The following is a 26,122-nucleotide window of genomic DNA, read 5'->3' on the forward strand; positions in this document are numbered from 1 at the left end:
CTATCGCTTTACTGGTGGTCGTGCAGGTCCACGTTGGTCAGGGACGTGCAAAGAATGTTAAAGCTATACTGTGTAAGTTGCTAAACTAGTGGTCAGTCGCGGTATTGCTTTTTTCGTCCGTTTTTCGCCCGGAGTCACCGCGGACCACCGCCGCGGACCACCGGAGCGGCGCCGCAAACCACCGCAACCGATACGAATCCATGGAGTGGTAGAACGTAATTTTCTGAGCAGGATTTGGGGAATAAGAGGTTAAGAATTCTTCACCATCGTAAACACTGGTTGCTGAGGGAAGCTACTTCCTGAAGAGTCGGTTATTGGCCGGTAGTGTATCATGTGTGTATGATCTGCGATGTGATTGGCCAACGTATACACAACGTATACAGATGATGCAGATTACATCATTTTGCCGGGAAATCCCGCCCCTGTCACTGCTAAGAAGAAAACATATAAAGAGAAGGCTTCAGAAGCTGAAAATAACGGAGTGGGTGTTCTAAAACTTTAGCGATTTAACAATTAGGACAATTTTAAGATTTGTTTTATAAAAGAAGTTACATGGTATAACTCAGGGGCTGACATTTCTAAAAGGGCCTTTTGGTTGACAATTCTCTCTTAAAAGGACAGGGGCTCAAGCCCCGTTTGATGTCTGTGTGCACGTGCCTGGCGTTGGTAAAAGCAAGAGCAGCATCGCATCGTTGTTGCGAAGCGTCACAGCAGCTGTGATGGAGTTGGAACAGCCACGACATGAAACGAGCAATTATATTCACACCAATGGATTATGTTTTGGTTTGAACCAAATTAGGTAGTCTACAAGAGTAGTGTGACGGAGGGAGCTTTACCGTTACCGTGGCTGCGTGCGGGGAGACTGACTCGGTGAGAGAAGAAATCCATGCTTTGTGTTTTCGGTGGAGAAGTCTCGTTGTCTGCCTTCCCGTCACTACCAAATGAGTCGCCCGTTTCAGCTTGACTTGTTAATCATTCTGAATCAACGTGAGCAAAACTCAGAGGCAAAGCAAAGCACTGTGTGCGCTGCGAGGCAGACGACGGTCAGTGACAGTGTGAAGGGAAAGTTAAGCAGCTGGAGGTTTATTCTTCGCTGTATGCCGGTGTCGCTAAATATGCACCCTTAATTTACAAGCCCACAACGTATTGGATCAGCGACACATTGTGGACTTGTAGATCAGCCCACTTTTGCAGCGGCGAATGGAGACTTCTGCCTTGCGAGACCAGCCACCTTTTAACGTTACATGCGCCCAGAATCTCGCGAGAAGTGCGGCAGATTTGTTTTAATTAAATATAAATTCATTCGAAGCTCAATTTTTTACTTTCGAATATTCTTTTATTGTTAACATTCAAAGGAATATTCGAATACAGAATATTCTTTCACACCCCTAGTGGGAACCTGGACAACTGGACACTTGGGACATTTGGGCACTTGGAGAGGTAGGCACCTGGAAAACTGGGCACTAGGGACATGTGGGCACTTGGAGAGGTGGGCACCAGGACAACTGGGTACTAGGGACATGTGGACAAGTGTGCAAGGACTGACAGATACATATCTCCATATATGGCCACATCAGTTGGATCACTGCTGCAACGTAGCTGTGAGAGCCTGCAAAGCGGGTGCGATCTCTAGATGTGAGCGGCACGTAGGGTCGCAAACCCCTAGTTTATATTAATATTCTTTGTCATAATCTCTGTGGGAAAAATGCATGGACTGTGGTACCAGTAAACCACGCTCACTGTTATGCCCTATAGTGGGTAATAGTTGCCAGGTGACGCATTGCAGGAAACCCAATTATTTTTGATATGACAAGATTGCTAATGTATGTTACTGCTACTGCTTTTCAGATGGGGCTGCCCGGGGTGTTGTGAAAGATTACGTAGTGGCATAAGATGGCACAGGGGATGGCATAGCACTGTGTATAAAATGTAGCAACTGGACAAAGGATTTGGGAAAGGGGGGGTTAGACAGAGGACAGTCATGAGGGCTTCTCTAAACACACACCTGCTTTCATGCCTGTACTTGACTGTGATGTTGTTATCTTTATTTTCTGCTTTGTCTTCCTCACCTTCCTCTTCTTGTGAGTTACAGGCACAATTTAATCTCAATAGAATTTACAAGGCTGGGGACTTTGTGCTTGGTGGCGTGTTTGAGATTCATCTCTCCCCAGTCTACCCTGAGCTGTCTTTCACCTCAGAGAGACTGGACCTCACTTGCTATGGGTGAGTTTGAACTTATTTGATAGACAGTGCCATATGTTTAGTTGATGTTGAATATTTTTACATAGATCAATATTCAAGGTTACAGTGGCGTTTGTTGTTTTAGTTTTAACATTGAAGCATTCAGATGGGCCCAGACCATGGCTTTTGCCATTACTGAGATCAACAACAACCCCAGGCTACTGCCCAATGTGACTCTGGGATATAGTCTCTATGATACCTGTTACTCGCTTGGAGTTGCATTCCGTGGAGCATTGTCATTGATCAGTGGGAAAGAAGAGCATTTTCAATTGCATGAGGGCTGTGTTGGGTCCCCTCCAGTGCTAGGAATTGTGGGTGATTCTTCCTCGATGCAATCTATTGCTATCTCTAGAATATTAGGTTTGTACAGAGTGCCCTTGGTAAGTTTCTCACTTGAACCCCATTTCACCATCACCAGTTTTATACAGTAGTACATGTTTATATATTAAAACATCTGAAATATAATCAATTGTATTGTAGGCCTATTTGGTGTTTTTACAGTTTGAAATACATAGAACATTATACTTGCAGGCATAGCATTGCTCTCAACTCACATGCTCTGCTTAAAGGGGGGAAATATATAATAATAATAATAATAATATAAAATTGTATAATATTCCAGGATTGTTTGGGATATTATACTTTTTTTGTGCCGTTTTCAGGTAAGTTACTATGCTGCCTGCAATTGTCTGAGTGACAGGAGTCAGTTTCCATCCTTCTTTAGAACAATGCCACAGGTCGGCTTCCAGGTAAATATCTAGAGACTATCTAGATCTGTTGATATCAAGTAGTTCACACCAAGGCAATGGTTATCGCTAAAAGGAATATTCTGACGATGTTTTGAGTGCCATGGCTGGCAGAAATGACGACAGTGTTTGACAGAATGTGGCAACTTTTTCTCTCTCTCACCTTTCAAAAACGAGTTGAAATATGTACAGGAGTATTATATTTTTTTTTTCTTTTCTATTTTGTATTGTGATCTATTTGTGTAAATTTTTATCGTATTAGTTTGTCTTCTTTTTGTTTGGATGTTTTCAGTTTTTTCTGTTTGTCTGTGTATTATGATTCTTAATTTTCTTTTCCTTTTCTCTCTTTTTCTTAGTTTTTCTTCTTTTTCAATGTCACAGGGGGGACGGTACTGTATATGTGTGATTGTTTGTATATACTTTATGTCTTTAAACTTTAAAATGTATTTATTTGTCCTATAGTCACTAGAGGACATTTCACTCAGCTGAAGGTCTTTGTTGACAGCATCAGAAGAGAACTATTTGAACGATTAGACCGTTTCGTTGTTGAATCTGTGTAGGAGTTTAATTGGATTTACCGATTTGTAAATAATCTAACCTAAGCACTAATCCCTCCTTTCTTTATCCGATGCAGGTTCGAGCTATTCTCCAGATTATGAGGCGGTTCGAGTGGACATGGGTAGGACTGCTGGTCAGTGATGATGCCTATGGTCAGGATGTTGCTCGAGCATTCCAATTTGAACTCTCTCAGTCTCGTTCGACTTGTATGGCGTATATGATAGTTGTTCCCTGGGACAATGACCCAGCTGAACTGCAGAGGATTGTCACTGTGATAAAGACATCCACAGCTCGTGTGGTCATTGGATATGTTTACGGAATCCATGCGTTCACTCTAATGGAAGAGGTTGGAGTTAAAACATAAACACGCACACACACACGCATACACGCACGCACACACACAGAGGTTGCTCACACAAGGTTCATGCTATGTTTTGTCCAACTCAACTAACAGGTGGTAAAGCAAAATGTGACAGGTCTGCAATGGATATCTGATCCGGGTTTGACATTAGATTTTAATCTCCTGACTCCTCACTTCATGCCGTACCTGGGGGGAACCCTGGGCATTGCCATCCGTCGTGGAGAGACACCGGGTCTGAAGGACTTCTTGTTAAAAATACATCCTGACAATGATCCTGACAACAGCCATGAAAATACCTTAGTGAGTATTTAGTTTAACCGGTGTGTTGTCTTCAGGTCAAAAATGAGTTTAGCAGAGTAACACATGTATGTTTTGGCCCCTGTCCTGTGAAATTTGCCGTGCGCAGCCCCGACATGTTGTTGTGTTGCACTATATACTCTACCAGCTGGCTTTCTTCTACAATACACTTCAGTCCAGTCTGTAAACCCAGTGTCTTAATATTTTACAGGAAGGGGTCAATTTGTCAAAACACTCAAAAGGCATTTTTTTCTTGATGTGTTTCTTCAGGTGAAACTGTTTTGGGAGCACACATTTCAGTGCAAATTCGCACCCCTTCCACCAGAGTGGGTAGATGCTGGTGGAAGGGTGTGTACTGGACAAGAGAAGCTGGCAACAGCAGAAACTACACTTTTGGATGTGTCTGGCCTCAGGGTAGAATATAACGTGTACAAGAATGTATATGCTCTGGCCCATGCCCTCCACGACATGTTGCAATGTGTGCCAGGAAGAGGGCCTTTCATGGGGCACAGCTGTGCCACTTTGCAGACAATACAGCCATGGCAGGTATAATATTAATTCACAATTCACAGGTGAATATTTAAAATTTGATTCAAATAAAGAATGATATAATTAATATGTACGAACATAGTTGAAAGAAAAATAAATATTATTTTTCTTATATTAATGTATGTTAATATTATGGCAGTACATGTTTATCAGTGTTTGGAGCTGTAACAAAGTTAAAAATGATTGTATTTCATACAGTAGTATTTTGCTCTTCCATTTTTTGCCCATCACTATTTCTAGCTTGTATACTACCTGGAAAAGGTCAACTTCACCACATCATTTGGTGATCATGTATCATTTGACGAGAATGGTGATTCTTTACAAATCTGTGATGTCATGAACTGGGTGTGGCTCCCTGATGGAAGCACAAAGATTCAAAATGTAGGTGTGGTCAAGGCATCTGTCGCCGGAGGTGTAGAACTCATCCTCGATGAAGACATAATCTTTTGGAACTTTGAATCAACAAAGGTGGCTTTGGCTTTCTATAATAACTAATGATGTGAATGTAATTTAGTTAGGGCCCGAGCACTTCACAGTGGTGTGAGGTCCCTATTGTAATTGCATAGATTATTAAAGCTGCAAGCAGCGATGACCGGGCCCTCGCAGCTCTACCCACGTCACAAAGGACAGCAGCCATTGAAAAGTTACATGTAATATCGGCCAATCAGAAGAGGGGGTGGAGCTAAGTTATATCAAATGAGCTGAAGGACTCTGAAACAAGTCAAATGACACCACCCACAAGTCTGTACGACAAACGGTTGACGAGATAAAGCCAAATAGTTACGGCCAATCATAAGAGGGGGCGGGGCTAAGTTAAACCAGTTAAGCTGAAGGACTCTGAAACAAGTCAAATGACACCACCCACAAGTCTGTACGACAAACGGTTGACGAGATAAAGCCAAATAAAGTTTCGGCCAATCAGAAGAGCGTGTGGTTAAAGCAATTAAGCTGAAGGACTCTGAAACAAGTCGAAAAACAGTTGACGAGATAAAGCACGAAATAAAGATAAAGCTGATTTTCGTACATGTAGGTGAAACCGTATAGTGGGGCTGTGCCGTTAAAATTTTGTAGGGGGCGCTATTGAGCCATTAGGCCATGGCCCCTTTTGCGAATTATAGAATACGAAATGTTTCGCCACTTGTGATATGCGTGCAAAGTTGCGTAACTTTTGGAGTACGTTTGGTGCCTTAAAAACGCGGTTTATTCGGGGGAAGAATAATAATAATCTTTGCAATTACAATAGGGACCTCACACCACTGTGTGGTGCTCGGTTCCTAATTATTCTTCCGCCTCTTTCGCGTTTTTTAGGCGCAAAACGTACTCCAAAAGTTGCGCAACTTTAAAAAAAAAAGTTACATATTTAACAGCGCCCCCTACAAAATTTCAAGGCAACGGCCACACTATACGGTTTCAACTACAAGTACACTACAAGTACGAAAATCAGTACACACCTGTATCAAGTCCGGACTCACAAAAAAGTCTCTTGGCGCCACGTCCGAAACCTAACAGGAAGTTAGGCATTTTGACTTATTTGTGGTGTTTTGGCGCATTTTTGGCCATTATCACGTGTTTAACAAACTCCTCCTAGGGGGTTAATCGAATCAACATCAAATTCGCTCAGCATACACAAGACACGTTAAAGATGAAAGGTTGCTCAAATCGTGAGTTTTCGTAAAACAGCGTGACCGTGGCGAAGCGTCAAACTTCCTTCACCAAACAGGAAGTTCCCCCCCTCTGATTGGTCCATACTGGTTCCTTTTGTTTGGCTATAACTCATCAACTGTTTGTCGTACAGACTTGTGGGTGGTGTCATTTGACTTGTTTCAGAGTCCTTCAGCTTAAGTGGTTTAACTTAGCCCCGTCCTCTCTTCTGATTGGCCGAAACTTTATTTGGCTTTATCTCGTCAACCATTTGTCGTACAGACTTGTGGGTTGGTGTCATTTGACTTGTTTCAGAGTCCTTCAGCCTAATTGGTTTAACTTAGCCCCGCCCCCTCTTCTGATTGCCCAAAACTTTATTTGGCTTTATCTCGTCAACCGTTTGTCGTACAGACTTGTGGGTGGTGTCAATTGGGTTGTTTCAGAGTCCTTCAGCCTAATTGGTTTAACTTAGCCCCGCCCCCTCTTCTTATTGGCCGAAACTTTATTTGGCTTTATCTCATCAACCGTTTGTCTTACAGACTTGTGGGTGGTGTCATTTGACTTGTTTCCTTGTCCTTAATTGGTTGGTGTAACTTAGCCCCGCCCCCTCTTCTGATTGGCTGTTGCCCCTTGTGACGTGGGTAGAGCTGAGAGGGCCCGGTCATCGCTGCTTGCAGCTTTATTTAGACTGAAATTGACCATTGTTATAATTCTGGTAGCCTCCTCGGTCAGTGTGCAGTGAGAGCTGTTCCCCTGGAACCCGTCTGGCCAGAAGGAAAGGAGAACCTGTCTGCTGCTTTGACTGCATTGCTTGTTCTGAGGGAGAGATCAGCAATGAGACTGGTAGGTTTACATTATGTAGATTACCTTGAGAATGATTCTGTACGTGTCTGTCCCTTTTAACCACGTCCTGTTTCTTAGACTCTACAGGGTGCAATAGTTGTCCGGAAGACTTCTGGTCCAATCCCCAGCGTGACCACTGTGTCCCTAAGAGTGTGGAGTTCCTCTCCTACCATGAGGCCCTGGGTATCTCCTTGACAACCATCTCAGTGATAGGTGCACTTATCTGTGCTACCACCCTGGGAATCTTCATCTATCATCGAGACACACCTATGGTACGCACCAACAACTCAGAACTCAGCTTCCAACTTTTGTCCGCACTCATACTATGCTTCTTATGTTCTCTTCTGTTCATTGGTCGTCCCAGACTCTGGACTTGTCAGCTGAGGCATGCAGCGTTTGGAATCAGCTTTGTCTGGTGTGTGTCAACTATCCTGGTAAAGACTATGGTGGTGTTGGCTGTGTTCAAGGCCTCCAAGCCTGGAGGAGCAGACATTATGAAGTGGTTTGGTGCTGTGCAGCAGAGAGGAACAGTTCTGCTTCTTACTGCCATCCAGGGAATAATATGCACTGTCTGGCTTGTGTCTGCCTCACCAACTCCTAAAAAAAACATGGAATACAACAGTGATAAGATAGTCTATGAGTGTGATGTTGGGTCAACAGTTGGTTTTGGTGTGTTGTTGGGTTATATTGGTTTACTGGCTCTCCTCAGCTTCCTCCTTGCATTCATGGCAAGGAATCTTCCAGACAACTTCAACGAAGCCAAGTTAATCACTTTCAGCATGTTGATCTTCTGTGCCGTGTGGATAGCCTTCATCCCAGCATATATCAGCTCTCCAGGCAAATATGCAGATGTGGTGGAGATATTTGCTATCTTAGCGTCTAGTTTTGGCATTTTGGTGGCACTGTTTGGACCAAAGTGTCATATAATCCTTTTGAAACCTGAGAGAAACACGAAGAAATCCATCATGGGTAGAGCCGCCAGCAAGACATAGAAACATAAATTCAACGATAAAACGATTCTCTGTGGGTATCGCAAAACAATAGGTGCACATGGATTTGTTTTCTACCAGATTAAACTAAAACAGTAATCCAGTCAGTAGGGATGTTCCTAGCGACTAATTTCACTGACGTGTACACGACAATTTTGTAAACGAATATTCGACTAGTCGAAAATTCATTGTTTTTTTTTTTTTTATTGTAATTTCACACAGAAAATAGCCAAAACTGAGCACTTCGATCCATTAGGGCAAACCTCGTTTGAAAAAAGTATCAAGAGTATATAAAAGCCTTTTAAAATGTTATATAATATTGCAATCTTGCTCAAATTAATCAATCACGTCATTGCGTGAATCTGGGTCAAGATCAATAATTAGCGCATCAGTCTCAGCTTGGTCGCTACAACAGCTGATGTCTGTCTGACTGGAGTCGCTATAGTAACTGAGCAACAGCTCTGTTCTCTTCAAAGTTGGCTACATAATGGTATTCCATACTCAGCCAATGTATAATTAAGCATTCTCCTTGGCTTGTTCTCACCTCAAAATATGGATTAATTCATGGACCGGATCACAGATACAGCGTGCAGGCGAGTGATTCACATCCAGTATCTTTAAGATACACGTCGCTTAATTGCCATTAATTTACTTGCGCAGCGGACAGCCTGCCTGGTGTGTGGCTGCGTGCAGCCATGCACACTCACTGGAGGTCAGCGCGACCAGTGCAGCGCGGAACAGTCAGTCAGACTGAGACACAGACAGTCATGCTCCGCAAATCAATCAAGGGATTGCTTAATTTGCTTGTTAAAAAGTAACATTTTATTAAGACAAGACAGTAATATGGGCGCAGAGTTTAAATGTTTAATAAATTTAATATCTCAATAATTAAAAATATATTTAATAGAATAATCGAATTGTATTTTCAAAACGAATAGTGGTTTACAAACCGTGTACACGGATAACCGTGTACACGCGCACATCCCTACCAGTCAGAGATTTAGTGTTGATTTTGACAGTGTGATAAATTGTACTTTTAGTCTAGTTTTAGTCGACTAAATCTACAGTTGATTTTGTCAACTAAAATGTATTTTGGCAGGCCTTGATGGCGTCATAATGGCTGATTTTACACTTGGTTGCATGCTGAAAATAGCACACTCAAATAAAAACTCACCATGTGTTGAAGCTTGACGCATTGTAAACTTCTAGATCTGCTATTTTCAGAGCACCGGAGCGCAAACTTTATTATGTCAAAGAGTATGTCTTTCGTGTCTTCCTCACAGGAGAGGGGGGAGGAGCTCGAGGACTTGATATGTAGGCCTGGGGCGGTATTGACATTTTGTTATCGCGGTTACCGTCCTCCCATTTACCGACGGTATTGCGGTAATTACCGCACCCCCGTATCTATTAATTAAGGTTCGGCGATAAGCCAAAATAGTCCTATCATTTACCCAAAATTCACCGCTCCACGGTCCTATAAGCCCGAGTTATACTTCCCCGTACAGCACAGCACAGCGGCTCTGGCTTTGAAAGTAGCAGATCTACAAGCTTACAACGCGTCGCGTTCTGAGCTTGTAGATCTGTGCAGTGTCGGGTTTCTATAGTAACGCACTGTGGCTTCTCAGACACTACATGCTGTGTGTGAACAATCAAACGATGAGATGGGGTAGATTGTGTGATTCTGTAAACTCACGTCGCAATTCACATTGATTGAGTGGTGATATAAACAAGTAGGCAGGTTTAGTTACCAGACTTGACAGAAAAGGTTGTAAGAACAACGACGGAGCACCCGCGCTGCTGCAATTGCAGTCAAAAGTAGTAAGTGACGATCCCTAGCGTCTGCTCTGCAGCAGCCCAGCACTAGTTTCGTTTTCGGTTTTAGTCGTCGCGCTCCGCCCGTATGAATGAAAAAGAAACTGCCACAAGGAATGTATAAACATACTTGTCATGTGGATTATGGAGAAAGTTTAACGCTGCTGCTAGGCTACGAGGCTACTGCTCCAGTAAGGAATTGTCTCCAACGCGATTTGGAAGCGCACTCTTCCTTTGACGGCCAGAGCTTCTAAACATGTGGTACGTGGCCCAGAACAGAGCGGCATGGAGCGCTTGCGGTCCTCGCTTCTCCCCCGTTTTAAAACTCGCTCGTTCTTATAAAAAATAGCCTATTTTTTGTCTTTTTTAACCGCGGTAAGGACCCTGACACCGCGGTAGGCCACAGTATACCGCGGTGCGGCGGTTACCGAACCCAACCCTATTGATATGCCTTTTGTCCGATCAGCTTACTGTCCTGATGTGCCATTGGAATCCTGACCTATAATTTTACTTATTATAGGTACTTCGGAATAATAGGCTGTCGCATTGGGCAGCCCCTGGAAATGAAAGTATCACTTAAACTGGGTAAACTGGTTTCAAAGCCCTTTCTGTCTGTCTGGGACATGTGATGATAATGTTTTGGAGGAATCGAGGGCAGAGCTAGAGACCTACTTGAGTAAAATATTGAGGTCTTATTTGAATGAAACCGAACACCAATTTTCATCAACATTCAAAGCCTACATATAAACTACGTACATGTATAAGCAGAATAAATAGCCAATCTATCCAAATATTGTGTTGTGAGCTGTTGAGAGCTATGAACAAACATGTTGCTAGTGACCCCTGAGAGAGAGAGAGAGAGTGTGTGTGTGTGTGTGTGTGTGTGTGTGTGTGTGTGTGTGTGTGTGTGTGTGTGTGTGTGTGTGTGTGTGTGTGTGTGACGTGTGTGTGTGTGCGTGCGTGCGTGCGTGCGTGCGTGGGTGCGTGCGTGCGTGTTTTGTGTAACTGATTGTATGACTGTCAAGTTAACTCCCATGGTTCAGAAATTACCCAAGACAATCTGGTGGTGTACAGCTTTCAGCAGCATATGAAAGTAATACAATATATAAAAAATGTATATAAATACAAATCAATAAAATGTATGCTGATCTCCTTCATTTCCATCTACAGTACATTATTCCATGAAGCTCATTCTATCATCTCTCATTGCGACCGTCAGGTCGCAGTTACTATCAAAACCTCCACCGGCTGTCAGTCCGTCAGTCCGTCCGTCCGGCAGTCTGTCTGTCTGTCACGTCACATCACACTTTTGCCCTACTCATATCTCTGCCACCGTTGCCCCTATCCATGCCAAACTTTGCACACACTCTCCTTGCCTGCCAAACCACAACCTCGAGGACCCCGGGAGCTCCAGGGACCCCCAGGGAACCCCTGGCACCGCCGCCAAAAAGTGCAAAAATGACCAAATGACCACCCCAACTGGGCTGCTCACGGGGAATTCCCGGGGACCACCGACTCCTGGTGCTCCAGAATGGATGCAAAAGTGGTCCTGCCCCCACTGCAGCGCACATAAAATGCCGTAACTCGGGCTAGGAGAGCCCGCCGGGGCCCCCATGCCGCCGGGAAAAAAATATGGGAAAATAGTCAAAAGTAGCCGATCTACAAGCTACTGCTCCACACCACGGCCCCTGGTGTATACATGTGACCTGACGGTCACTTATCTCCCGATTAGGGAGTTTTACTGGTATGTTACTAACAAAACCTCCACCGGCTGTTAGTCAGTCTGTTAGTCAGTCTGTCAGTCTGTCCGTCACACTTTTGCCCTACTCATATCGCCGCCACCGGTGCCCCTATCCATGCCAAACTTTGCACAAACACTCCTTGGCTGCCAAACCACAAACCATAATTTCTCACATGGCCCTCTTCTAGTGCCACCATGAGGCCGATTCTTGCAAAACACTGCAAATGTTTAGCCCTGCCCCTACTTCTGGAAATGCCCAGATGTATGATGTGAAAGATTACGTATAGTGACATAAAGTGGCACAGGGGATGGCATAGCACTGTCTATAAAATGTAGGAAATGGGCACATGATGTGGGTTAGAAAGAGGAGGACAGTCATGAGGGCTTCTCTAGACACACACGCCTGTACTTGCCTGTACTTGACCTTAATGTTGTTCTCTTCAGTCTCTCCTTTTCCTTCCTCAGCTTCCTCTTCTTGTGAGCTACAGGCACAGTTTAATAATCTCAACAGAATGTACAAGGCAGGGGACTTTATTCTGGGTGGTTTGTTTTATATCAGTCTGTACCCTGTCTACTCTGAGATGTCTTTCACCTACAAGCCACAGGACCCCACGTGCTATGGGTGAGTATCCCAAATACAACAGCAAGCAAGAGAACAGGGAAATTGTTTTCATCGATAGTACCACAGGATTAATTGATGGTGTATATTTCTAAGATAAATATGCCTTTGTTACAGTGTCATTTTGTCTGTTTAGTTTTAACATTGAATCATTCAGATGGGCCCAAACCATGGCTTTTGCCATTACTGAGATCAACAGAAACCCCAGCCTACTGCCCAATGTGACTCTGGGATATAGTCTCTATGATACCTGTTACTCACTTGGAGTTGGATTCCGCGCAGCAATGTCATTGATCAGTGGGAAAGAAGAGCAGTTTCAATTGGATGAGGGCTGCATCGGGTCCCCTCCAGTGCTCGGAATTGTGGGTCCAGATTCCTCGACAAATGCTATTGCTATCTCTAAAATATTAGGTTTGTACAGAGTGCCTCTGGTAAGTTTTCCAACTGAATCCACGTTTACCATCACCAATTGCATATACTGTATTTTGATTATCTGATTGTTTCAAAATCTAAAATGCAATCAACAATGTACTGTTGTACTGTACTATATACTCTTTTTACAGCTTGAAAGACAGACTATATTTTCTTTCAGGCAGAGCATTTGAGCTTAATGGAGAGGGCAAAAATATAATGTAGGGTGCAGCATGTGCTCGAAAGGTTGGAGCACGCGCGCAATGCATCTATTATGTTAAATGTTGATTCTTTGCCTGGACCCAAAAGAAGGAATCCTATATGGCCCTGAGTCAGGCTGGCCTCGTGGTCTAATATAATGTCTCTTTTTATATAACGGGGAGGGGGAGAGAACCTCTTTGGTGTCATAATCAGAATGTTGCATGCATTATTGGATTTTTGCATTTGTGGATAATTTCTCCACAAAGTTGGATTGTTTATTCCTGTATGTTGTTATCAAATGAAAATGCGGACAATATGCCTAAATTTAAATTGGAGCAGTGAGCAAAATCGACATACTGTTAAGTGATGAGTGATTTTCAGCAGAGCACCAGGGGCAGAGCATTGAGAGAATGGGAAGGGATTTCTCCCTGCTCTGTCTCGTTCACGTGCCCTGTTTGCCGAGAAAATGTGTCAAAAAGAAATGTAGTATATTATTACAGAGCAAAATGTGCTGTGCCTTATTCAGGTCAGCTACTATGCCATGTGTGCCTGCCTGAGTGACCGGAAGCAGTTCCCTTCATTCTTCAGAACAACCCCAAGTAACGCCGTCCAGGTGACCTTCTTCAGACAATAGATGCATTGATAGTTAATATTACACACACTTAACAAAAACATCCTCTAGTGAGTGTAATTGATATTGCACATCAACTCTAATTTTCTTGTGTATTACTGCTGGAGCTGAAGATCTTTGTTGACACTTGACATTAGGGGTGTAACAATATAGTAACTGAATCGAAAAATCGATTTTAATTAGCAATGATCTACTACTACGATTTTCAAAGTCAAATATTGTACAGTTTGGCTTTGTACAGTATGTCGTATCGTATCGTTTTACAATGCAAATAACCGGTATCGAATCGTTTTGCAATGCAAATAATCGATTGTATGGAAACTATATTTGTGCCTAGTATTTAGCAATTTTAAGAGGGAAAATTAAAAAGAGGGGTCTAATTACTTTTCCATTCCATATAGCAACTCTTGGTTTATCGATAAATGTGTGTAATCTCTGTGTTCATGTCAAGGTGCGGGTTTGTCCATAATGTGTTGTAATATAATGTCCATGTATTTGATTAAGAATCAGTGTTTACTTATTTATATCCATAATAGATTTTTCCCTTCAAAAACCTGCTCTATTGACACGTTTCACACAGATTTAATGTCTTTGCTAAATATTTACTATATTGATTTTAAATCATTGAATCGATTCGTATGGTATCGCCATGAATGAACCAATATTGTCCATGTATCATATCGTCAAATATCAAATCGTTGTTCAAATGTATCGTTACACCCCTACTTGACAGCATAGAGAATGATTAGACCTTTTCATTGAGTAATCTGGATTCAAGGATTGTCAATAATCTTACCCTGTAAATAGTTATCCCTACATTCTTTATCCAACCAGGCGCGATCTATACTCCAGATTATGAGGCGATTTGAGTGGACCTGGGTAGGATTTCTGTTCATGGATAATGACTATGGGCACGATTATGCCCACATCTTCCAGACAGACCTGGCTCAGTCTGGTCTGGGTTGTCTGGCTTATTTGGAGGTCCTGCCCTGGGACCACGAGGAGTCGGAACTTCGGAGGATTGTCACTGTGATGAAGACATCCACAGCTCGTGTGGTCATTCTGATTGTATACGGGAGCTATTTGGTTAATCTAATGAAGGAGGTTAGCGAGTTGTTACATGTTAATTTAGGGATTAATAACAAATGATTCTTGATTATCGATGACATACTTTTATTTAAAAATAGGTAGAAATTTAAGTGCAAGTATTTTGGTTTTCATTTCATTGCAACGCAGTTTATTCGTATTCTTAGCTTAATTTAAATGATCAACAATTACATTTTTTTGTTTCACCTTTTTACATCAATACTTATCTGCAAAACAGGAAAACAACTCATCACACCATATCACTTCTATAAGGAATTGTTATAGTTGGGGAGCATTGGGGGGATTACATTTTGTATAACACGTTTCTATTGTGAAAATAGCAGATATACAGTACATGCTCACACAGGCCTTACATTTTCACTTTAGAAATGTGTAGATACCTTCAAATGCACTTAAACTTTATGTTGGTTTGTTTACTGTTGAGTGAGAAAACAATGTTGGACATTTAGTTAATCATCTGGGGACCCCCCTGGGGGTCCCGATCCACAGGTTGAGAACCACTGGTATAGGACAGTGGATTATAGCTGTGCTTTGCCTTTTAAATTTCCTTTCAAACACAATCGACAGGTGGTAAAGCAGAATCTAACCGGTCTGCAGTGGATAACAAATGAGCCTTGGACAGCCTACATCGGACCCCAGAATCCTCACTTCACCCCGTCTCTAGGAGGCACCCTAGGTCTTGCCATCCATCGTGGAGAGATACCAGGTCTCAAGGAGTTCATGTTAAAAATACATCCTGGCAATGATCCAGACAACAGCCATGAAAATACCTTAGTGAGTCTTTCATTTAGTTTAGTAGCATTGCAGTTCTCCAACTGACAAAATGGTGTTTGTTTCACACGTACAGTACACATTTCCTTAAGTCTTCATAGTGTCTCTTCAGGTGAGGCAGTTTTGGGAGGAAACATTTCGGTGTAAATTTGCACCCCTTCCGTCAGAGTGGGTGGATGATGGTGGAAGGGTGTGTACTGGACAAGAGGACCTGGGAACAGCAGAAACTACACTTCTGGATGTGTCTGACCTTAGGCCTGAGTATAACGTGTACAAGGCTGTTTATGCTCTGGCCCATGCCCTCCATGACATGTTGCAATGTGTGCCAGGAAGAGGGCCTTTCAGTGGGCACAGCTGTGCCACTTTGCAGACCATAAAGCCATGGCAGGTGTGAATGGCAGGCCGAAACATTATTTGGCTTTATCTCGTCAACCGTTTGTCGTATAGACTTGTGGGTGGTGTCATTTGACTTGTTTCAGAGTCCTTCAGCTTAATTGGTTTAACTTTTCCCCGCCCCCTCTTCTGATTGGCCGAAACTTTATTTGGCGTTATCTCGTCAACCGTTTGTCGTACAGACTTGTGGGTGGTGTCATTTGACTTGTTTCAGAGTCCTTCAGCTTAATTTGGTTTAATTTAGCCCCGCCCCCTCTTCTGATTGGCCGAAACTTTATTTGGCTTTATCTCGCCAACCGTTTGTCGTACAGAATAGACCGTTTGTCAGCCTTCTGATTGGTCCCTGAGACTCCCTGACTGGCCAACCAGAAAAAATCATTCACTTTTTGCTATCGGGGGTGGAGTTGTGCAGTGGGAGAATGTTGTGTTGTGCTTTCAGCACGGTGCGCACTGTGGAGCACGGCGAGCGTGCAGTACGGCTTTATCTCGTCAACCGTTTGTCGTAGTCTTGTGGGTTGTGTCATTTGACTTGTTTCAGAGTCCTTCAACTTGTTTGGTTTAACTTAGCCCCGCCCCCTCTTCTGATTGGCCAAAACTTTATTTGTCTGTAACTCATCAAACGTTTGTCGTACAGACTTGTGGGTGGTGTCATTTGACTTGTTTCAGAGTCCTTCAGCTTAATTGGTTTAACTTAGCCCCGCCCCCTCTTATGATTGGCCGAAACTTTATTTGGCTTTATCTCGTCAACCGTTTGTTGTACAGACTTGTGGGTGGTGTCATTTGACTTGTTTCAGAGTCCTTCAGCCTAATTGGTTTAACTTAGCCCCGCCCCCTCTTCTGATTGGCCGAAACCTTATTTGGCTTTATCTCGTCAACCGTTTGTCGTACAGACTTGTGGGTGGCGCTATTTGACTTGTTTCAGAGTCCTTCAGCCTAATTGGTTTAACTTAGCCCCACCCCCTCTTCTGATTGGCCAAAACTTTATTTGGCTTTATCTCGCCAACCGTTTGTCGTACAGACTTGTAGGTGGCGTCATTTGACTTGTTTCAGAGTCCTTCAGCCTAATTGGTTTAACTTAGCCCCACCCCCTCTTCTGATTGGCCAAAACTTTATTTGGCTTTATCTCGTCAACCGTTTGTCGTACAGACTTGTGGGTGGCGTCATTTGACTTGTTTCAGAGTCCTTCAGCCTAATTGTTTAACTTAGCCCCACCACCTTTTCTGATTGGCCGAAACTTTATTTTGCTTTATCTCGTCAACCGTTTGTCGTACAGACTTTTGGGTTATGTCATTTGACTTGTTTCAGAGTCCTTCAGCCTAATTGTTTAACTTAGCCCCGCCACCTCTTCTGATTGGCCGAAACTTTATTTGGCTTTATCTTGTCAACTGTTTGTCGTACAGACTTGTGGGTTATTTCATTTGACTTGTTTCAGAGTCCTTCAACTTGTTTGGTTTAACTTAGCCCCGCCCCCTCTTCTGATTGGCCAAAACTTTATTTGTCTGTAACTCATCAACCGTTTGTCGTACAGACTTGTGGGTGGTGTCATTTGACTTGTTTCAGAGTCCTTCAGCTTAATTGGTTTAACTTAGCCCCGCCCCCTCTTATGATTGTCCGAAACTTTATTTTGCTTTATCTCGTCAACCGTTTGTCGTACAGACTTGTGGGTTATGTCATTTGACTTGTTTCAGAGTCCTTCAGCTTATTTGGTTTAACTTAGCCCCGCCCCCTCTTCTGATTGGCCAAAACTTTATTTGTCTGTAACTCATCAACCGTTTGTCGTACAGACTTGTGGGTTATGTCATTTGACTTGTTTCAGAGTCCTTCACCTTAATTGGTTTAACGTAGCCCCACCCCCTCTTCTGATTGGCCGAAACTTTATTTGGCTATAACTCATCAACCGATTGTCGTACAGACTTGAGGGTGGTGTCATTTGACTTATTTCCTTGTCCTTAATTGGTTGGTGTAACTTAGCCCCGCTCCCTCTTCTGTTTGGCTGCTGCCCCTTGTTACGTGGGAAGAGCTGCGAGGGCCCGGTCATCGCTGCTTGCAGCTCTAATTATGTTTAATATTTGTATTGTTTTTATTCCTTCTTCCGTCTTAGTGTTTTCTCCAAATAAAGTCTCTCTTGCCCCCCCCCCATTTACATCGTCTTTAGGTACTCAGAAAGGCAAAGCAGCTATATAAATTTGAGATATTAAAATGTGGAAATGAGAAATCACATTCCAAACCACAATCAGAATAGGAATCATTATAATCATAAATACAGATTTATACACATGTCCCTGTCATCTGGTCACATTACAGGCTACATACTGTATGTACAGTAAATAAAAGTATCTTTCCTCTCATAATTTTGCTCCAGCTTGTGCATTACCTGGACAAGATCAACTTTACTATGGATGATGGTGAGGAAGTATCGTTTGATGAGACTGGTGATCCTTTACCAATCTTTGATGTCATAAACTGGGTGTGGCTCTCTGATGGAAGCACAGAGGTTCTCTCAGTAGGCGTGTTCAAGAAGTCATCCTCTGCAGGGGAAGAACTCCTCCTGGATGAAGACAGAATCATCTGGAACTTTGAATCCAATAAGGTCACAGCTTTCTAACTAATGTCGACCTCATGATATGAATGCAATTTAGTTTAGCCTGATTTTGATAATTGTTACTTTCCTCTGCAGCCTCCTCGGTCAGTGTGCAGTGAGAGTTGTTCCCCTGGAACCCGTGCGTCCAGAAGGAAAGGAGAACCTGTCTGCTGCTTTGACTGCATTGCTTGTTCTGAGGGACAGATCAGCAATGAGACTGGTAGGTTTACATCATGTAGCTGTACAGTAGATTATCTTTATAATGATACTGTACTTATCCGTCCATTTAATCTTGCCCTATTCGTTAGACTCTACAGAGTGCACCAGTTGTCCAGAGGACTTCTGGTCCAATCCCCAGCGTGACCACTGTGTCCCTAAGATCACAGAGTTCCTCTCCTACCATGAGGCCCTGGGTATCTCCTTGACAACAATCTCATTGTTAGGAACTCTCATCTGTGCCGTTGTTCTGGGGATCTTCATCTATTATCAAAGCACACCCATGGTACGCGCCAACAACTCAGAACTCAGTTTTCTTCTCTTGTTGTCACTCAAACTGTGTTTCTTGTGTTCTCTTCTGTTCATTGGTCGTCCCAGAATGTGGACCTGCCAGCTGAGACATGCGGCATTTGGAATTAGTTTTGTTCTTTGTATCTCATCTATTCTGGTAAAGACTATGGTGGTGTTGGCTGTGTTCAAGGCTTCCAAGCCTGGAGGAGCAGACATTATGAAGTGGTTTGGTGCTGTGCAGCAGAGAGGAACAGTTCTGGTTCTTACTGCCATCCAGGCAGTTATCTGCTTAGCTTGGCTCTTGTCTGCCTCACCAATTCCTCATAAAAACACTCAATACCACAGTGATAAGATAGTCTATGAGTGTGATGTTGGGTCAACGGTTGGTTTTGGTGTGTTGTTGGGTTATATTGGTTTACTGGCTCTCCTCAGCTTCCTCCTTGCATTCATGGCAAGGAATCTTCCAGACAACTTCAATGAAGCCAAGTTAATCACTTTCAGCATGTTGATCTTCTGTGCTGTGTGGATAGCCTTCATCCCAGCATATATCAGCTCTCCAGGCAAATATGCAGATGCGGTGGAGATATTTGCCATCTTAGCGTCTAGTTTTGGCATTTTGGTGGCACTGTTTGGACCAAAGTGTTATATAATCCTTTTGAAGCCAGAGAGAAACACTAAGAAGTCCATCATGGGCAGAGGTCCCACCAAGTCATAGAAACGTAAATCCAGTGACAAAACAGTTTATCTGTGGGTATTTTGTAACAATAAGTGTAAATGGATATGTTTTATTGCTGTTAACCTGGTTAGCAGTAGGTTTGGTTTTCTACCAGATTAAACTAAAAGCAGTAATCCAGTCAGAGATGCAAACGTATTATCTATCTATCTATCTAGCAAAGTTTGTGAGACGTTGATTGCCCTCCCTTGAGGGTTGATTTCAGACCTGCAGTATGCGGGTCATTCAATTGTATTCTATAGACACACAGTGAACAAACAAACGACAAATTACTTCAAGTAATAGTTAACCATGGCATTGACGGCATGCATTATTACTATGCTTAACCCCAGTGGTGTGTTCTAGACTTTTTATTTTAGGGCATACTGTCTATAATCTATGATCCGCGGCTATTTGTGTAGCCAGGGCAGACGCCAGTGCATAATGCCTATCAGATACGCTACTTTGAAAGGTTTACGAGGGCAGACGCTTTTTCAACAACAACAAAAATGTCTTCACAGCATACAGCATATACCCACGTTACAGGTAGAACACAGCACTGCTTAACCCTAACCCTAACTCTAACCTCACACTAACTATATGCCACATGCCGACCATCAACTGAACATTTGTTCAAAGATAGTTGGACAACCACTTCAGAGGCTATATACATCTACGTATGATAACAGCATTCTAAGGTTGGCAAGAGATATTACCTCTAACAATAACCATGTGTGCATAGAGAATATAGGTTGCTGCCTTCAGGAAGGAGATACAGTGTCCCAGCATACAATAAGGTCAGAGTCAGACTAAAAAAGTCCTTTGTCCATCAGTCGACTTTAAGGCTTAATCAGGAGTTGGGCCAGAGATAGGCAAGGCAGTGGACATTGCTCTTGTCTGTACTATCCTGTAATCCTGTTTCGTTCATTTGTTGTCTATGTCAATATTTTGTATAGGCTATATGTTTTGCATACATGGCTGCTGTGTAGTAAGACAAATGTCAGTGTAAATTGACAATAAAGTACTATAACATACTTGTATCATATAATATCATACGCGTTGTGTGTTTTGTCTTCCTCTAACTCACCAGAGAGGGGGGAGGAGAGGATTTCCCATGCTATTACTCCGACCGCCTATTGTTCCAAAGTGCCATTGCTCATACATACAGCGTGCCTTATAACTAAGCCCAACCCTAACCTCACACAGACCTAACATTTTTCAGATTATCAGGACCTCAGAATAATTGGCCGTCACATTGGGCAGCCCCTGGAGATGACAGGGCTAGGTTACCTGGATAAAACTGTTTCAATGTTCTTTTTGCATGTCTGGGACGATATTTTGGAGGAAGGCATGGCCAGAACAGAACAGAACAGTTAGACCATATTGATTCCAATATTAAGATATTTTATGAAACCAAACATTTAAACAATTATAGCCCGTTTATAACCGCAAGCACATTACACTATTAGACATAGGATTGGACTTCTTTAGTGCCCGTACAGCAAGGACCCACAAATTAAAAAGTATTTGGCCGCTGACCCCGGCCACATCTGAACATATTTTCGCATCGATGCAATCGCGTCATGCCTAGGGATGGAGCCCGAAAACCGGGTCCATTACAAACCCGGTTCTGAATTTATCGAGACCCGAGTATCAATAAGCTTCTGCTTGTCGAGCCTGTTATCGGGTAGGCTAAGCGTCATAACGTCACGTCGGGGACGGGAGGTAGGCTACATTGCGTCATTGATAGTTGTGCTTTGCAAGTGCGTGCCGTGGAACAATGGTGGAACGCGTGAAACACTAAAAAGTTTGGTTATATTTTAGAAAAGACAAGGGGAGAGCTAAATGCAATAGGCTATGCAGCACGGTTGTTACATGCTCGGGAGGGAACACTTCGACAAAGCAGAGGCACTAATTGTCCATAGTGCGTGCATCACATAAGACCCACCCAAGTGCAATAACTTTGAATGTCTGCGACGAGTTGAAACAACGCCAGTGTCGGCTGTTGCAGCAGCGCAACAGCCGTTCTCTTCCACGCAAAGTATGTGGTGCTTGAAAATATGAATGATTCCATAGGCGCCGAGTTTTGTCCCTGCCGCTGGGTGCCGAAGCATCGAGCGCTCCCCCCCCCCCCCCCCCCCCCCCGCTAGTCCCCCCCCCCCCCCCCGCTATTCGTGCATCGTGCAGTAGTCGTGCAGTAGTCATAAAAAATAGTAAGTAGTAGTAATAAAAAATAAAATGCTTGGAAGAGGAGCACCAATGTCTACAGCAGCAGTGCAAACAGCACAAAACGCTTTCTGTTGAATGGAGTCGTACTTAACCCATGGGAATTTGGCTTGCCAGGAGAGTTGAAAGGTACGTTTCCACGTCGCTGGACCCTTTGCCTGCGGGGCACAGCTGCTCGTGCTGCTGTCTGCCTCGGCTGCAGCGGTGGGCGGCGCGCTATTGCAACAGCTGGCTGTGTCCACCTCTGCGAATGGTTCACGGTCGCTGCTGTTGCTCGTGTTTGCTGCTTCTGCCGCTGGCGCTGGGGTCTTGCTCGGCCTGGGAGTGAAGAAATGTAGCTTCTTTTCCGGCAGTCTGCCGGGAGGTCTCGGTGGCGGCACCAGCGGGGTCTTGCTGCTATCCTTTGCAGCCTGAGCTGCGAGTCCTGGGGGCTGGCTGGCTGGCGTACCGAAGTTCAGGGTCTTCTGGGTCAGGAGGCGTCTCTTCTTGGCTGGTTGCATGACTGGCATCTTGCTGTACACTGCAATAAGTGAAGGCATAGCTACTGTATGCTGGCCTTTATTCTCTACCTGCCAGGTTAAAACAAAGGAACTATAGGCACTAATTCTCCGCCTCCCACACCAGCCCCCCCACTGGAATTTACCTGGCCGGTTTAAACAAAAGAATGATTAGGCAGACATGCAAATAGGCTGGGAGCGCTCCGCCTCCAGTTTCAACGTTGGTTTCTATTGCTCCCTCAGCCCCCCACCCATAGGAATGTGGGGGTGGGGGGCTGCCGGGCTGATGTTTTGTTTTCCCCACAAACAAAGCTGTGCGTGTTAATTTTTCGGGCTTGATCTTCCTGGGGGCTGCGGCCCCGCGGCTCACACAGAGGCGGCGTCATTGAATGATTCCATTGATAATAGTCCGTTTGGGATACTCAAAATCCCTGCCATAGAGTTCTACAAGCTCACAACGCGGTGCGAGCAGACGCTGCGTGAGCTTGTTGATTGGGTATTTTTTTGTTGCGTGACACCGTCGTACTATGCGTTATAAATTACACTTTAAAAGTGACAGTACACATTTAGTTTCTTCAAATATTTTCCAAAAATAAAGAGGTTACTTGCCTGCTGTCTGTTAAGTTAAAGTACTGTATTTGAAGGCCCTATTCAAATGTAGTGCAAATATAGATTTTTGTTGTTGCTTAGAACAAAGAAAAGATAATGGAAAAAATAGATACAGTATGCATTCCTGTAAGAAAAAAAAGACATGGAAATGTTAGCCTATATATTATATTCCTAAATATACAATTTATATTAGTTTTACAGTAAAACTACCGGTATACTATATACATATACTATATATAATATATTTAATAAAGCTTCAGAATTGATAGTGTCTCATGTCTTTCCACAAAATAACAGAAAAAGCTCAAAAAGCCCGGCTCGATAAGCATGATCGATAAGGTGCTCATTATCAATAAAAATTAACGAGCTCCATCCCTAGTCATGCCCTTGCCGATGTCGACCCCAGACAGGGTTCCAACCCACAACCATCTGCACGAAAGGCCTGTGCTCCGACTGCTACAACATCATGTCTAGAGTGGTAACCGGAATAGGCTTCTTCAGACGTTTAATAATGATAACAATAATGGATTGCATTTTTATAGTGCTTTTCTAAGCAATTTGCTAACTCAAAGCGCTTTACAATGGTCCATTCATTCATACTACCATCACTGCTGTCAGTAAGGCTTTTTTAGAGTTGACTTTCACCACAGCAGTCAAATGTGCAGTAAAAGAACTATAACCTTTTTTAATAACAAAGGAGTGATTTGTATTTATTTGGGGGCTCCCACCAGTAAAGAGCCCCCAAAAGTCTACTGTTCCTCAACATTCTCTGCTAACGGGTGCCAGTCATGGAGGACAGTAGCAAAACAGAAAGTTCACCCTCCCTGCGTCCCTCCAACAAACACTGGCCTTACTGTATGTGCTCTTGTCAGGGGTGTCGCACCATATTCTGGGCCCTGTCACTGTGGACTTTAACTATTGAAAAATAGCAGATATACAAGCTCACGTGCCGAGCTGCAAGCTTGTAGATCTGCTATTTTTGAAAAATTGTGACAATTTCTGCAAGTCTTTGAATATTTCAAAACCTTTCCATGTGAAGGACCCACAGAATGATATGAATTTGGCCTGGGACCCCCATCTCAAAATATTTAGTTCCATGGACAGGCTAGGAGTTCCATACCAGTGTCTTTCTTTACTCTTTTGGGTATTTAGGGTTAATGGATCAGTGTATAGTCTGGTGTTTCACTCTGTTTCAAACTGTCAAGGATCATAGTCTGCTGATTTACTGTTATTGCCTGGGGACTGACAATAGGGATGGGACGATAATCGCCATTATGGTTTAGAGTGATAAAAAATAATAATAATAAAAATAATTGTATTATAGAGATTTAATTTATTGTGAAATTTTCCTCTGTCACGCACTGGGATCGATACATTTGACCGGGTCCAGGACCCCGATTTACACAAAATGGGTAAAAACTGTTGGATGCACATTCTCTCTCAAAAACACATCTCCAATCGCAGCCAATCGTAGTATCCCAAGCAGCATCCCAAGCACGCAGACTGCAGCATTAGCAGCTGCAGCATCCAGCGAAGGTTAAGTAAATATTAGGACTTAAAGCCTAGTATAATCGTGACAGCCTTAAAGGTGGTTTCGTACCTTGAGCAGCAGGGGCCGACACTGTCATTGACAGGGCTGTGACGCCCCTGGCAGGGCGGGGTTTCCGGCGGAGACCACCGGTGGAGTGGCTACCAGCCCTACACTAGCAACTAGTTGTAGATTCACCCTGAAAACAAAATACTACACTACTAACATAGTCGTAGATGCAACCTGAAACCGAAAACACTAGGCGGAAGACCCAGGCCATCGGCACTGAGGATAGTGAGGAATCCCCCACGCAGACGAATAATCCAAGAATCCAAAAATAAAAGCAGTGAAAAAATCCAATAATCGGTAGCGTAGTTGATACATCCTCTTCGCCCTCTCCACCGCACACAGAAACATCTCTTCAGCAGTTCCAGACCTTGCAGACGTCCTCTTTTCAACTTCATGTTCTGTAAAGAGAGAGAGAGAAAAATAAAGGTTGAGTCATGTGGTCCTACAGGGTGACATTCTGGTCTGCTGAGCCATAACCTGGTCTCTGATGGGGCTGTGTCACCATTGACCATATTCACACCGCGGCCATCTTGGATCACATGACCCCATGAACACATGGCAACATGTCTGAGCCTGCATTACACACCCAGGCATTGACACTAAGGCTTGCCCACTTGCCCCCGGCAGGTAAATAAAACCTTCGGGCTGGTGGAGTTTGCTTTCAGTTTGCCCGACGGGGCAAGTGCTTGTTTGAGAGGGGACACAACCGTCTATAAACACAACATGAGATTTCTGTCTAAACACCTGAACGTGGCCAGAGCGCTCTGTCTTCTGGTTTGTGGAATAGAGCACTGTGCTGTTTTCACTGTTGCTACACTTAAAAATATAAAATAGTCATATTCAATCATAGCTATAGTATTTAGGTATTTGGATAAAAACAATTGGTATGACAGTTTTTATCACACAGCCCCAGAAAGTAAAACTAAATAAGTGTTAAATTGAACCGTAATTAAAATTGTACCAATCATTTTATAATGCACAATTTACTTTCAAGTGGGCATGACTTTTGGGCAATCAGAACATGACCTGTACTTGCCCGGCTGGCGAGTGCCTCTGAGATCTTAGTGTCAACCCCTGCACACCATTGTAAACAATGGAGCGATGGTCCCAAAATATGAGTTCTGTTCAACCAATTTCTTTTGACCAAATTGACAAATGGGCAGATGCAAACATCAACATCCCCAAGGGGATTCAAAAGAAGGTCTACTCTACACAGTAACCTGGCCACCCCTTATATGCACTTAGCCGCAAATTGCAACACTAGAATTTTTTTTTTAATCTGGTGAATCTAGGGTTGCAATACCTCCCACGGGTTCAATGCATCAAAACTTTTTTCTTTCTTTCTTTTTTGTTGCTATCTGATTGTATTAAACCAGTGGTTCTCAACCTTAACCAATAATCATTTTAACTGGGGACCCCCCCCCCCCCTACCCTGACGAGGTTACTAAGAGTTGAGGCCATGTTGTATAGCACGGTTCTATT

General features: G+C 43.4%; 1 protein-coding gene across 1 annotated transcript in view; it reads left to right on the plus strand.

The window, feature by feature from the left end:
• LOC308299820 (vomeronasal type-2 receptor 1-like) overlaps positions 1 to 19,714 on the plus strand; it is a gene marked incomplete at both ends in the record, with an annotated part of 36,481 nt that extends 16,767 nt beyond the window's left edge. The window contains 8 exons of the mRNA XM_080743605.1: positions 2,172 to 2,223; positions 7,388 to 7,508; positions 14,577 to 14,744; positions 15,315 to 15,521; positions 15,631 to 15,906; positions 18,274 to 18,501; positions 18,589 to 18,712; positions 18,801 to 19,714. Coding sequence (XP_080599731.1) covers positions 2,172 to 2,223; positions 7,388 to 7,508; positions 14,577 to 14,744; positions 15,315 to 15,521; positions 15,631 to 15,906; positions 18,274 to 18,501; positions 18,589 to 18,712; positions 18,801 to 19,714 — 2,090 coding nt within the window. The remainder of the gene's footprint in view (positions 1 to 2,171; positions 2,224 to 7,387; positions 7,509 to 14,576; positions 14,745 to 15,314; positions 15,522 to 15,630; positions 15,907 to 18,273; positions 18,502 to 18,588; positions 18,713 to 18,800) is intronic.
• Positions 19,715 to 26,122: the final 6,408 nt, after the last annotated feature.

Source organism: Nannobrachium achirus (assembly GCF_963921795.1).
Source record: "Nannobrachium achirus genome assembly, chromosome: 15".
Taxonomy (NCBI): domain Eukaryota; kingdom Metazoa; phylum Chordata; class Actinopteri; order Myctophiformes; family Myctophidae; genus Nannobrachium; species Nannobrachium achirus.